This window comes from Gallus gallus, chromosome 8 (genome assembly GCF_016699485.2).
Source record: "Gallus gallus isolate bGalGal1 chromosome 8, bGalGal1.mat.broiler.GRCg7b, whole genome shotgun sequence".
NCBI lineage: Eukaryota > Metazoa > Chordata > Aves > Galliformes > Phasianidae > Gallus > Gallus gallus.
The window spans coordinates 13174730-13187977 of record NC_052539.1 but is presented as its reverse complement, the minus strand read 5'-3'; the positions used below and the strand labels follow the sequence as shown (position 1 = coordinate 13187977).

The 13248-nt window shown below is 40.4% G+C and overlaps 1 protein-coding gene across 6 annotated transcripts in view; it reads left to right on the top strand.

Moving 5' to 3' along the window:
• The window catches only part of SLC44A3 (solute carrier family 44 member 3), a 92275-nt gene extending 80176 nt beyond the window's left edge, over positions 1-12099 (top strand). For 4 of the 6 annotated variants that reach the window (XM_046944748.1, XM_040705037.2, XM_422327.8 and 1 more), the window contains 4 exons: positions 8440-8577; positions 9074-9310; positions 10881-10973; positions 11849-12099. In XM_046944748.1, the coding sequence (XP_046800704.1) occupies positions 8440-8577; positions 9074-9310; positions 10881-10973; positions 11849-11854 (474 nt within the window). In that variant the 3' untranslated portion in view covers positions 11855-12099. The remainder of the gene's footprint in view (positions 1-8439; positions 8578-9073; positions 9311-10880; positions 10974-11848) is intronic. The other 2 variants (XM_004936581.5, XM_046944749.1) reach the window with 1 other exon arrangement.
• The last annotated feature ends 1149 nt before the right edge of the window (positions 12100-13248 follow it).

The following is a 13248-nucleotide window of genomic DNA, read 5'->3' as shown; positions in this document are numbered from 1 at the left end:
ATTGGGTTGGTGAGGAATCTCAGAGTTCGTTTTGACTCCAGGCTTTCCATTTATAGTCACCCTTTCCCCTTGGCTGTCTGCCTTCCAAAGAGATAGCCAGCATCATAGCCTTTACTTTCTCCAGCTGTTGTATGCAATGTGTTTGTTACGAGGAGAATTAATTACTGTAACGTACTTTCTTTTGTTTCGGAAAGCTACATTGTAGCTCTTGTTCCCTTAAAAGATTTCCTGTTTCCTAATCCATTGTAGGCACATTTCTGTTTTTGTACATGTCGTGATTTCTAGCATAATAATCATAGTACTGTGTTTGCTGTTAGATAATTGTTTGTTTGAACATCTTCTTGGCAAAGATGATCATGTGTTGTGTGTGCTGAAAATTGGGCAATTTGGGAGACTAAAACTGAGAGCATTTTTAAGATTTTAAGAGAAATTTTATCAGTATGAAGGGGTAATATTATTCTCAAGTTATTGTGTTTCATTAGGTAATTGGTGGTTTTGTTTTTCTATAAAGAATGTATTCAAGCCTGTTTAAATGTATGTGTATACATATATGTATTGACTAAGAGTGAAGGTTTTCATTTCCGAAGGAGTAAAAACCCAACAACCATGGCTTTAAGAAGCTTAACATACAGCTTGATTAACAGAAGGGTCAACTTAAGAGCTCTCCCTGAGATCAGTGACAGCTTGAAATTTCGCATAGCTGTTGGACGGGGACTTGAGGGCAGGATTTTTGGGGCTTTTAAAAATTGCTTGTGCACATTTCTAACATCTTGAACATACTTTTAAGTTTAGATTTTGATTTTGTTTGAGTTGAAATAACAGAAATTTAGAACAGCTGTTACAAAAGCTGGTCCAAAGCTTAGTGTGTGTATTAGCATTCCTTACCGTGCTTTTGCCTTTTATCCCACTATTATATTCTCCATTGTAATAGGCATGTAATTACCTTGAAAGGTTTTTGGTGGTGCTTTTTTCCTGTTGTTGTTTTGTTTTAAGGAAAAGAGGAGCCTTCCTCTTCACTTCTGAAGTATTTTCTTCAACCTGTTGTTAGATTGCTTAGATGATTTAAATTCTTTCTGCTCTTTTATTCACAACTTTAATCAAGATTAAACAGAGCCCCTTGTTCCCCCTCTGGGAAACTTGCAAATGAGAAACAGATGTTGGGGGAAGTAGCACTGGTGACAGTGTGTGAGCTTCTTTCTTCCCATGTGGTATCAACCAAGTGCTGCATTATGATGATGTCAGAGGGACAATGTGCCATTTTTCCGGTGGGATGTAACACAAACTTTAACTGTTGAGTCTGAAGCAACTCCAGTCCAGGCTCAGCTAAGTTGTGTTCAGCTCCCTTGCAGTTTAACTTGGGCAGGGCTGAAGAGGTACCCGTTGTGATCTTCGTGTTGTGACAGACGTTGCGCTGGATGCTGACTGTTGCCATGTTTCCTATGGTAGTGGTTGCAGGAGGGGTAATGTAAACCAGCGTCCTGTTCCGATTGCAGTGTGGGTAATTACATTCTGCCTTCCTAATTTTCTTTCGGATTTGCAACTGGATCCTGTGCTAAACTGTGGTGTCAGGTTGCTATGTGCTGCTAAACAGTTCACTCCTTAAGCTGTTCCATTTCAGTCATGGGCAAAGTGATTCATGTGTGTGTATAATCCATTAGTAACAATTGTAAAGCACTCTGGGTTCTATCTGGATGAAAAGTGCTTTGTGAATATAAAGTCATTATCCTTACTTGACAGTTCTGTTTGCCAACACTTGTCAGAATTACCACAGATTTTTCATCTTCTGGCTCTGATGGTTTCAGTATGTTCCAGATAAATATATCCAATCATCTCGAGTAAAATCTGGGAGACTGAAACTTCTCTTCCATAAAAAGAATATACTGTTTTCTTTATGTGGTTTGGGAGCTGCAAGGTCTGTCTGTCTCCTGCTCCCTTAAATTGTTGTGGCAAAGTCGTAACTTTCGATACATCGAAGTGGTCACTTTTTTTCTTTACAGCCTTGTTGCAATGAATATATACATATATATATTTAACAATATATCTATTTCAGGATAATTCTGCTTTTCTCTGTCTGCTTTGGGTTCATCTGCAGCCAGTTGGCAGGCAGCAGTTCCGAAGTGCAGCGCATGGATTTCTGAAGGAGCTGCTGAGCTGTATGTGGTTTCTCTGTTTTCTTCAGTACAGTTACTTGCTGTGCAGCCTTCCGGGCCCTGCGGTAGCCGTTACTGATGAACAGTAGTGACAGCCTGCATTTGCTGGAACTGAGACCCGTCACAGATACTGAAAGCCAGCAGAAGTCTAGTTAAAAAAAAAAAAAAAACCAAAACAACAACAACAACAACAACAAAATAAAAAACAGAACACCAAAACAAATGACCAGATGCACATCTATGGTCATATATCTGTGGCAGATAGTTGTCTCTTAAACTTTGGATGTAAGCCTATCGGGAGGTTGTGTTTAAGTGCCTTCTGGAGAAATGACCTAGATAAAACCAAAGTTCAGGCATGCTAATGTAAGTACAATTCCTCTGTGCGCTGCCAAACACATTGTGCCTCGCCCCGTCGAATACTTTCTTCCTCCCAAAAACAATACCTCATTTTAATATTACTGGCAAAATTTCCTCTAGATATTAAGCTAAATTTTCAATCATCTTGAAAATATTCACTAAAATCGGCTAAAACATTCATCTTCATGAAATCTTGTTTTAAATATGTTTGTTTTCCCACTAAAACTTTCCGTATGTGGTAACAGGAGATAAATACCGTAGGTCTTTACTTTCTCCATAGAGTGGCCCATGTGGGGGAAGTAGGTGGAAGAGAATTACCTGTTTTTGCTTTGATACCTTATGTTGAAATGGAGCCCAGCTGCAGCAGTGGGATGCTGCAGGACAGAACACCCTCCTAGGAGAGAGTTGTGTTGGTTGTACCCACTGAAAGATGGCTATGGAGGAAGTACACGACAGAGTAGAAAACAAAGAAAGTTGAAACATGAGATGTTTTCCAGCAAGTCCAAACTGCAAATGTAACATAGAATGTAAATAATAGAAAGTTGGGCTTTCTTGACTGTTGCGGAAAATTCAGGAGGCTACTGTGTGGTTTCTTATAGATGGTGATTCACCTAAGAATCAATAGTAACCTTTTCTATGTTAGCTTTCTGTTTATTGGGGAAGTGATGGAATAGAATATTCAGAGTGTGCTGGTCAAGCACAGGGCAATAGCCGTTAGTTAACGTGGCTGCAGAAGTGTCAGATTCAGTCCTACGGAAGGAATGGGATGAAGTACTGGCACCAGAAAGAGGGATGAATGTCACTGTACAAGTTGCTGGTTACGTAGCCAGGCTCATCTCACAAGATGGGACTAGAATATATTGCTGTGTCTATTCTGACAAATAAAGGGTAAGAGCAAGCACATTTGCTGTCTCTCATTACATCAGCAAGAGAAACAGCAAGGAAGAGTAAAAGCCAAGATGAGATTGGCAGAAGAATGAGTAGTGGTAAACTGTTCATCAGTAAATGTTGTCTGGAAATTGGAAGAAGGATCCAGAGGACAAGAGGGACAATGGTCTGGAACAACTCCAAATAAGTAAGGGCTGGGAGAGGGAGCAGCCTTACATAGTTTAGAGGGAGTTTTCCACTTAATATAAGAAATCATGTAGCACGATAACTTGAAATAACCAGGGACTGGAGTGGCTGAATGTCTGCTACAGGTTTTCATGTCTTCATCCCTTCAGTGGGGTCCCACTGAAGAGCCCACATTGCTATAACTTCCTTCCTCCATTTGAGAGCCATGATACAGCTGTCTCTGGCTCACCAATGGCTTGTACAGCAGCCACAGAAACATCATTGCCACTTGTTAGCAATAGATTTTGTTTTCTGAGGGGATTCCTATGGCAGCTGTGACATTTGCAGGCTAGGACATCTGAAAGCTCAGCTTGAGCTGCGTGGCATTACACTGGCTGTAGGTAGCCAGGGCGGCCCGCAAGAGAGTTGGCAGCAACAAGAAGATTGGATCAGCCTGAAAATATCAGTAGAGCAGAAAAAGCTGAAATGGGATGTGAGACCAGCATGTCTCCTGCCTCTTTTTTAAGAGAATTCTGTTGCTATGGCAATCCTGTCTTTCCCCAAGCTCTTTTTATTAAAGAAAGCCCTGGAATGGAAGACTGAATTCAGCTGTTACACAAAGTAGCAATTATTGTGAACAATCAGGGAACTTATGGCCTGTATCTAAGCCACAGGGCCTTTCTCATGAAGCTGGTAGGTCAGTTTTTCCAAGACCCTTGACATTCTGTGTTGTGAAGCATAGAAGGATGTATTCTTTAAATAGTTTTTTTTTACACAGTGCGGTATTTGGAAATATGTAAACATTCGCATTCCTTATTTATTCATCCCGACACTGAGAAAGCAGTGTCTAGTTCCCAGGCTGCAGGCCAGAAGGGGCTTCTGTTCTTCACAAAGTTGATGGTACAGTACCGACTTCCTGGTGCAAGTATGAGGACTGTTATTAACCCATAGTTTCCCACACTTGCCGATCCATGGTACGATGTCAGTCCTATCACCACATACTTGTCTCTGTAGGAGAGGCTACCACTGTGAAACATCAGTGCATTAAGCAGAATTTGGTTATATGACAGCTGTATTGGGCCACACTGAACCTGTGCCTAGCTTGGTGTACCATCTCCAACAGTGAGTGGAGTGCAGAGATAAGAGAGTGTTTTTCCCTGTCCTCAGTGCTGTTTCTGAATTTGTTTCTGGCCTAGGAACTAACCAAGCTGGGTGTAGTTTCTGTGTGTTTAATACCTCTGAGAGATGCCTTTTCTCTGAACTTTCCACCTCTCTTGAACTCATGGGAATTACTAGCAGCTAGAGCATCCTCTGGCCAGGAGCTCACATCTTGCAGACTGCAGTGAGAAGAGCTATCATCTTTTTCCAGATTTGGTTCCTGCTACTTTATATGGTGCCTGCACTCTGCTTAGTCTGTGTATTAGAAGAAGCAATGAACATCTAATCCCACCTACCCTCTCCATGTTTCTCATGCTTTTGTAGTCCTCTTACCGCATCCTCCTTCAGTCATCTCTTTTCCAGACAGCAGAGTCTGGTGTACTCAGTACTTCCCCAGACAGAAGACATTCCATACCTTTTGGATCATTCCTGCTGCCCTTCTCTCAAACATTTCCAATTCCATTAAAGCTCTTGTGCTTGGGGAAAGAGAATACAACAGCAGGGAAAAAAAAACAGCACATTTTAATAGTCTGTTTCTGAATGGTAGCAGGCTCTTAGCTGATGGTGCTCTGCCGCTTTAGCCTTCACAGCTATCATTTTTTTGCAAAGGAATGGGTTGCTGCACATAACCTGTGATACAAAGGCTGCTCTGAAAGTAACGCCTCCTATGTTGTTGGCTTACGATGTCAGACGTGGATATTAGTGGTATGGCAGTAGAGGCTGAACTTTCCCACCAAATTCCATTACAGTTTGTTGTCATGTGACAGATGGCAGTAGAGGGGCATTCTGACAAAATGGGATCTGACATGGAAGCACGTATGAAGCAAAGGTGTGTCATTGAATTCCTCCGTGAGTAAAAAAATGGCACCTATTGGCATTCATTGCCTCTTGATGAACATTTATGGAGACCACTCAGTGGATGTGAGTACAGTGAGGCAGTGGGTGGTGCGTTTCAGCAGTGGTGACAGTGACAGTGGGTCACCTCCACTGGTGTAGATAGTTATGAGCATGGTATGCAGGTTCTTGTTCATCAGTGGTGAAAAAACATAGCTAGTGGTAGTGACTATGTGGAAAAGTAGTGTTTTGTAACTGAGAATTTGCTCTGTCAGGTAGTATTATTGTGTTTTTTGTATCTGTCATTTTCTTGGAAATAAATGGGACGCATTACTTTCGGAGCAGCCTACATTGAAAATAAACGGCGTATATAAACTTCTTAGTCCAAAGTCCAAAATGATTTGCAAATATTGGGACTAACTTGTGCATGTTAGTTATTTCTTGGTGGGTTATGATGAGAGATCATTTCTGCTGGTTGCTGTGCATCTCTTGAGTTTGTAATGGAAATGTATTTTTCTCTTAAAGGCAGCGATCACTTGACTGAATCTTCAGCTTTCACTGTTAACATTCTCATTTCACCCATGGCAGTGACTGGGTTTGCAGCCTTCTGGTACTTCCTTCATTTCTGTGTGTCTTCTGTAATGCAGGCTTACTACCTGCTCGGGTGCTGGGAGTGATGGAGACGTGTATGATTTGTTGAGGTGGTAATTGTCTTAAATGCCATTTCTTGTTACCTGCTTTGTAAATCACAGGTGCCGATGCAGGCGGTGTTCAGTCTCCAGCATTGTTTTCCAGTTTTTCCAAGATAACTGTTCTAGTTAATAAATACCAGAAATTCTTTTCCTTGCACATTCCTCAGATACCGAGGTGGATAATGCCAGAATGCAAACAAGTAGTTATTTATTTAAAGCTTGGAAGCAATGTTTGTCCAAGTGCACATGCATTTTTAGCATTCTTTTTTAATTTTTTAAACGTAATTTATTTATTTTTCTATTTATAATGAATACGGAATCTCTGATTAATTAATTGGCAGAATGCATGCTGAACTCACTGGATCAGGATCCGCTTTGTGAGTTCAGTTCTTATGGGACAGAAACAAACCTACAAAACCCGTTTTCCACTTTGTGTCTTATTTCCTGTCTGCTAATGGAGGTGCTGCAACAGACTTAATTCACAACGCGTTGTGGTCTCACCGTGCCTGAAAACTGCGGGGACAGCTGCAGGCAGACGATGGAGGGGGAGCAGCATTGGTGTAAATGGGAGTTAGTGGAGAAAGCAATTTTTCGTGGTTAGGGAAGAAGGGAACTTGCTTGTTCAAACAGATTTTTATGCAAATAGTGGTTTCTGCAGAGCTCAGAGGAATCTTTGTTTTTTTTTTTTTCTTTTCTTGGAGTAGATAAAAAAAAAATCCATGGCTCTTATTTGCATCTATGGGAGCACTAGCTGCCATCCCAGTACAATGTTTACAGGATGTCAGTGTTTAGTATACTCTGTTTGGCTTACTAATCAGAGGGAAAAAATCCTCTGTTACATATAAAATCAGTAATGTTCACAGTGGAGATACAAATCATATTTGTGTTTAATTTCTTTCTTTCTCTGTAATACTTTAAGGTACAGTAATGTCAGTATAGCTTTGCTACGTTACAGAGTATTACAGAAATTGGGTAAAAGTGGACCCTACAGAATTAATTTTCTCTGCCTTGAGATATCTGAAGCTTTTTTATATTTTGATTTATAAGTAAGAAGAAAGATGCTTTTTTTTTTTTTTTTTTTTTTTTAACAGAAAGTGTTTAATAGCAGGCCAATGTAATTCTCTTTCATCAAACCATTTTTTTTTTCCACTGCCAGTTGAAGCAAAAAATAATCTAAGACTGCAGTACATGTCAGGGTATATGCATTCCTTCAGAACCGTTATCCCATGCACACTGCAGTTCTTAATGACTGTACACTGTGGTTCTTACTGACTGTAACTATTCTGTTGTGACATAATCCACCTTCTAATGCTTAGAGAAAAGGAAAACTATTCCTAAAACATGCTGGCAAAGTCCAGCTAACTTTTTGGGTGTCTCAAGTGCTGCTTTTCCTAGCTTATATTTTGGCTGCTATTTCAAGACCTCATTGAGGAGTTCTGTAAATGGAACAGATACGTCCTGTTACACAGAACAGGTGCCAAAATAATCCAAGATGGTCACCCACCATCTTGGCAGTTTTCCTTGTGAAATTCCCCATACTAAAAAAAACCATGAGTGCCCCCATAGTCTGCTGTAATTGTTATTTTTTGTGATGTATGACTTGCCCAGCTGGTCCATAGTCCTTTAACTGCTCATTTACAGTCATTGTCACAATTCTTCTTGTTGCTCATGAAATGATTGTATTTTATGTCTGTGGCCATAAGCTTGAATTTCAGTAGTGTTTGGGTAGTCCAAAAGGGTCGTGGTTTTAATCAACTTTTAAATGACTTGGAAACCACATAGCTAGACTGTTCCACTTAGGTAGGCTGCCAGCGGTCTTGGGAATAGATTCATAGAGAAGAAGTAAGTTGAGATAGCGTGACTTCTGATAAGTGTTTTGTGGTAACTGTCATATTTATTAACAAAAATTAGGGTAGAGAACTTGGGTGTTTTAAAATAAATTGGTTAAAAGTAGGTTTAGAAACTATTTATGTTCTAGTATTTGTTAATGGTGGAAATGATGTAGAAAAACAGTTTGAAGTCAGAACTAACTTACTTTAGTCACTTGAAATAAAATTGTCCTATTATTCAAAATAACTCTTTGTATTCAGAAAGTCAGTATTTCCAAATTGTGTTTCAGACTTCTAATTGTGTTGAAGTAAAGCCTGTAGTAAGAGCATCTTTCCTCTCTCTTGCATTGTCTTCTCTCATTTTAGCATGTGTACACAACTACCGCCATAAATGGGACAAATTTTTGTACCTCAGCAAAGGATGCTGTCTTCATTTTGACGAAGAGTTCTGCTGAATTGGCATCCATTAGCTGTTTTGGAGGTTTTATCATATTTCTAGGAAAGGTAGGAGTAAAGAAAGTGCTCTTCTGTAAGAATGAAGTGAAAAATCAGGGTCTTATTCCATTTCTGTATACCGAAGGTAAATAAGGTTTGTTTTTGTTGAACTCAGTGTTAATGCTCAAAGCTGATTTTGGGAGAGAAAGTAATGTTTGAAGAACTTAATCCTTTTTATAGCCTTTACTGCTATTTGTGTGTGCTTTACTAGTGTCCATGGCACCGCTCTTGCAGTTTCTATTGCAGAGAGCCTCTGGTAAATATACAGTAAAAAGTTGCCTCTGCCCTACAAAATAGACACACTGAATTGAATACCAAATGTGATAACTACATGAAGCCAGAACCTGCATAGCCATCTTCCAGATGGGATGTACTGTTAAAATATCAGCTGTAATGTGCCTGTTGGTTTTGATAGGTCTTTTTTTTTTTTTCTTATTTATGTTTTTCCTTAAAACATTACTATGTGATTAATAAGGCTGTATTTCTTTCTTGATGCCCCTTACAGGTTTTTGTTGTATGTTTTACTGTTTTTGGAGGATTGATGGCATTTAACTACCACCGGGAGCTGCAAGCTTGGGTAGTTCCTCTGTTGCTGGTTGGATTTTTTGCCTACCTGATGTCCCACAGCTTTCTGTCTGTGTTTGAAGTGACGCTGGATACCACGTTCCTCTGCTTTGCTATTGATATGGAAACAAATGATGGATCTGCAGAGAAGCCGTACTTTGTGGACCAGGAACTGCTGGTAAACTCCAGTGATGACAGCAAAGATGCTTGCTTCTAACCTTCTGGGGAGTTTGTCTTTCCACGGGGCCTAGTAATCTGACTCTCATCCGATACTATTTCCTTTCCAGCACCTTAGATCAGGATGGACTCAGGGATGCAAATTATATATGAATGTATAAATATAAGTAAATGAACTCCCAGTGGTCCCTCTGTGCTAGCTATGGTCTGCTGCCTTCTGATGGATGCTGTAGTTTTGAACAATCTTACTTCAAACTTGAGTTGCTCTGCTTCATCCATGCACAGATCCTTACGCCAAAAAAACATATTGGAACTCTTGATTACATCCTTCTGCTGTAGCCTGGTTGTTCTGCCTCTTACTATGATAATTACTGTGTCGTATTACAAGCTTTCCACAGAGAATTATTACGTAGCTAATAGTGATGAAGAGCTTTAGTTAACAACTGTATCTGAAGCATTTGAACATACACATGCCATTATTTTCATATGAAGAAAATATTAGAAGAGACAGAAGTTTTTTTCCTTTCATACTGTTTTGGCAGTTCTGTCTTTTTCTTCATGAACCATGTGACAAAATCTTGGTGATTCATGAAAAATTCCACAGCCAGAACAGCTCATATGATGTGAATCTTCTGGATGAATTTCTACAGAAAAGCATCAAAAGAACTGGGTTTTTTTTTTTTTTTTTGACTGTTTGTTTTTAATGCTGCTCTTAGATTCCCGTAATGTTCCTAGATTTTCATTTAAAAACAAACAAAAAGGAATAAAAAGGCAGCCTCAAGATAGGCTTAACCCTTTTTACAGAGGAAAGCAGATCTTTGGCCTTCATTCAGTACAGTACTTAAGCAAATGTCCTGAAAAGGAATATCTTACTTAATGGAAAACTCTGAAGCCTTGACCTTTCTTCCCTTTCTTTTGCCAAATGCTAGAATACTTCTTAAGCCAATTCTCCTTCATGAAACAGAGGCTTTCCTTTCTCCACTTTCAAACTTTCTGGTAGCTTTTCTTTAACCCTGGTCTTAATTCCCTGTAGTTAGCCATGCCCTGGATTCTGGGGTGAGGAGAAGACTTCCCGCAGGGGTGAGCAGCCTTCCCAGCAGGGAGAGCAGTATATATAGCCTTGTATGGAAAAACTGGGGGCAGCATGTCCAAACTCCTCCTCATTGCATAATTAAGAGCACGTTGTTCACATAGCCCAGAACTTGGAGTTTCCCAACACATGAAGGCATTGACATGCGACATCTGTGTTTCAGTTGGGTGATAAACATCTGGGGGTGGAAGGGAGGCTCCCTGGTGGTAGGCAGAGAGCTGGGGAGTGATTCAGATGGACAAGGAGTCCCCGTTGCTGCAGCAGAAGTAGTGGGGATTCTTCATTCATTCTCCTCAGCTGCTTTCACCACCCTTGCCGCCCCTGCAGTCCCTCCCAGTTATCATTGTGTCATCCAGCTAGTTGCATAGTCCCAGGTTAATTGTCTTCCTTAACAAGGTGATTGTTTTTTTTTTAAATAATTATTGGTTTTTAAATAATGGTTTGAATTCCCAAATGATCTCACCCTACTTTCTGTTTGTAGATGTTTGTGAATCAGAATAACAAGTTAACAGACAGGCAAAAACACGGAAGCATGAGACGGGGCAGTGAAGATGGGACAGAGCTCCAACCTATGGTGAGGCAGGAGTGCAGGCTGGGAACTTGCTTGCCAGCTGATGTGCTTGTCTTTGTGTCCTGGGAACAGATGTAGACTGTTACACGTTTTCTGATGCCTTACAGCAACCAACATGCTGTATTTCTCTCCTATTTTTCCTTCTATTGTTTTCCTTCCTCAGGAAACCCTCTGCTGGTACATAATTGATGGATCAAATGTTTGTAGTCATCCGTCTTCCATTCCCACTCAGTGTGCCCAGCAGAGGATGAGAAAAATGAGACAACAGCAAGGGGGTGGGAGAGCAATGCTGTTTGGGTAGTCCTTCATGTGTCTGCTGTAAGACAAGCCAGAACAGCAGGAGGCCACTTGATTTCATGCTAGAAATGCTCAAGTTCCAGAACTCTAATATTAGAGCTTAAATGGCTTTCCTCACCAGGACAAGACATGTCACTCCCGCCCCTTCTTTTTCTAGTAGTGTCTATATTTGTTTCCTCTCTTCTATGCTGGGGTAAAAATAGTGAGATGCCAGAAGGGAGCACTGCCCTTCCCCCAGGCTTGGGAAGGTCCTGGGAGTAATGTTCACTGACATCTGAGATGCTGCAAATTGCCCAAGCTGAGGAACTGCCCCAACAAGTTCAAAATTTAGGGTGATTTCAGCCTCTCAGTGCTATAGAAAGGGATAGCTGTACTTGTTCTTTTCATTGTTTGGGTCTGTTTTTGCTTTCTTCAGTAATACTTTGCTAAGCACAGAAACTGGAGAGCTTCTGTTCCCTAAGAGAGAATTGAAGATGTCAGACACAAAAGGAACATAATTATTTTCCCAGTTTACTTTTACAGACATATAAATGCAGTACCAGGACTACACATTACTTGACTACTTTTTTCTCTCTTTGTAGACTTGAATGGGAAATGCATTGGGAAGTACTAAAGCAGATCAGCAAGAGCAGAAACAGTTGCAGAAAAAAAGTAAAGGTTACCAGCAACCCAGGACAAAGTGAGAGTTCTGTAAATCTCTTCTGTACCCTCTGTGCTGGTAAAATGACAATCTGTTTGCGTGAATGATGTATTTTGTGTCAGAGCACCTGATTTTTATTAACAGTGTTGTTACAACATGTATGAAAGTTGTTAATAAACAAATTCCTTGGAAGTTTCTATGGCACCTAACTTAAAAATGTAGAATCGACAGATCTCAGAGCTGCCCTTTTTATCTTTGTGGTGTCATTGAACATGGATTTGTTTTTAAATTTTGTACTTGGACTGTGTCTATAAAACAATTTTATGGAGTCACCTTGTTCTGGGTGGGGGGGGTAGTTTTAGATTTTATTCAGTTGAACATGATTGTATTCTTTCTTTTAAAGCTCCTTTGAATGTTTGTTTGAAGAGAGGTTTGAGGTAGGAAAATTACTCGAACCATGGATTTCAGTGTAGTACACATCAGTGTAGGAAGTAAGACACTGCTGCAGGTAAGTGACTCATGAATGGTCTGTAATGGTCTCGTAACAGGGACTGCAGAATAGCTTGCTAAACCTTTGATTAGTCATAGCTTGGAAGTGACATACAGAAAAGCAAAGCTCGTTGGTGGTCTGAATGCCAGATCTGTTTTTTCATCTGGATACTTTGTCTGATCTGCTGCTGAAAAGAGACTAGTTGCCTGCCAGGAGATGCTCAGAAATACTCGCTTCTGATTCCTCTAATATGAGCTGCTTCAACAAGTCAAAGGATAAGGGATAGATGATGAGAAGGGAAGAGAAAGATTAATTACTTTCTGGCTGTCAGGTGAAGTTGGATGGGGGCCCTGGGCAATCTGAACTAGTACTTGATCTAGGGGCTGGCAGTCCTGCTGGTGCAGGGCGATTGGAACACGGTGATCCTTGAGGTCAGGGCATTCTATGATTCTGTGATTTTAAACACTAGGGTACTTCTGGTGCTTGTGGATGCTGAAAGGGCAGTAAGTCTCCGTTGTTGAGAAAGTGTACAGATATGGTACTACAGAGGACAAAACCTTTCCTCTCCCACAGTAAGATTGTTCCAAGTAACAGTGTCTGCACAGTGTAAAAATGTTTATCACTTTACAAAGCAGCTGGGCTTGGAAGTTAGAAAAATCAGTTACTACAGAATGGAGTTTTCTTCTATTTGTATTTGGTGCTTATGCTGCATGTTTTAGCCCTTGAGTTGGGAACTTGCTGAATGGTGGAAGAAAGGAGGGGACATTTTTAGAAACGTATCTCCACTCATAGATAATTTGTATGTTGGACAGTCTCTAAATGATTTCCAGTCTCAGAGGTTCTGTGGTTCT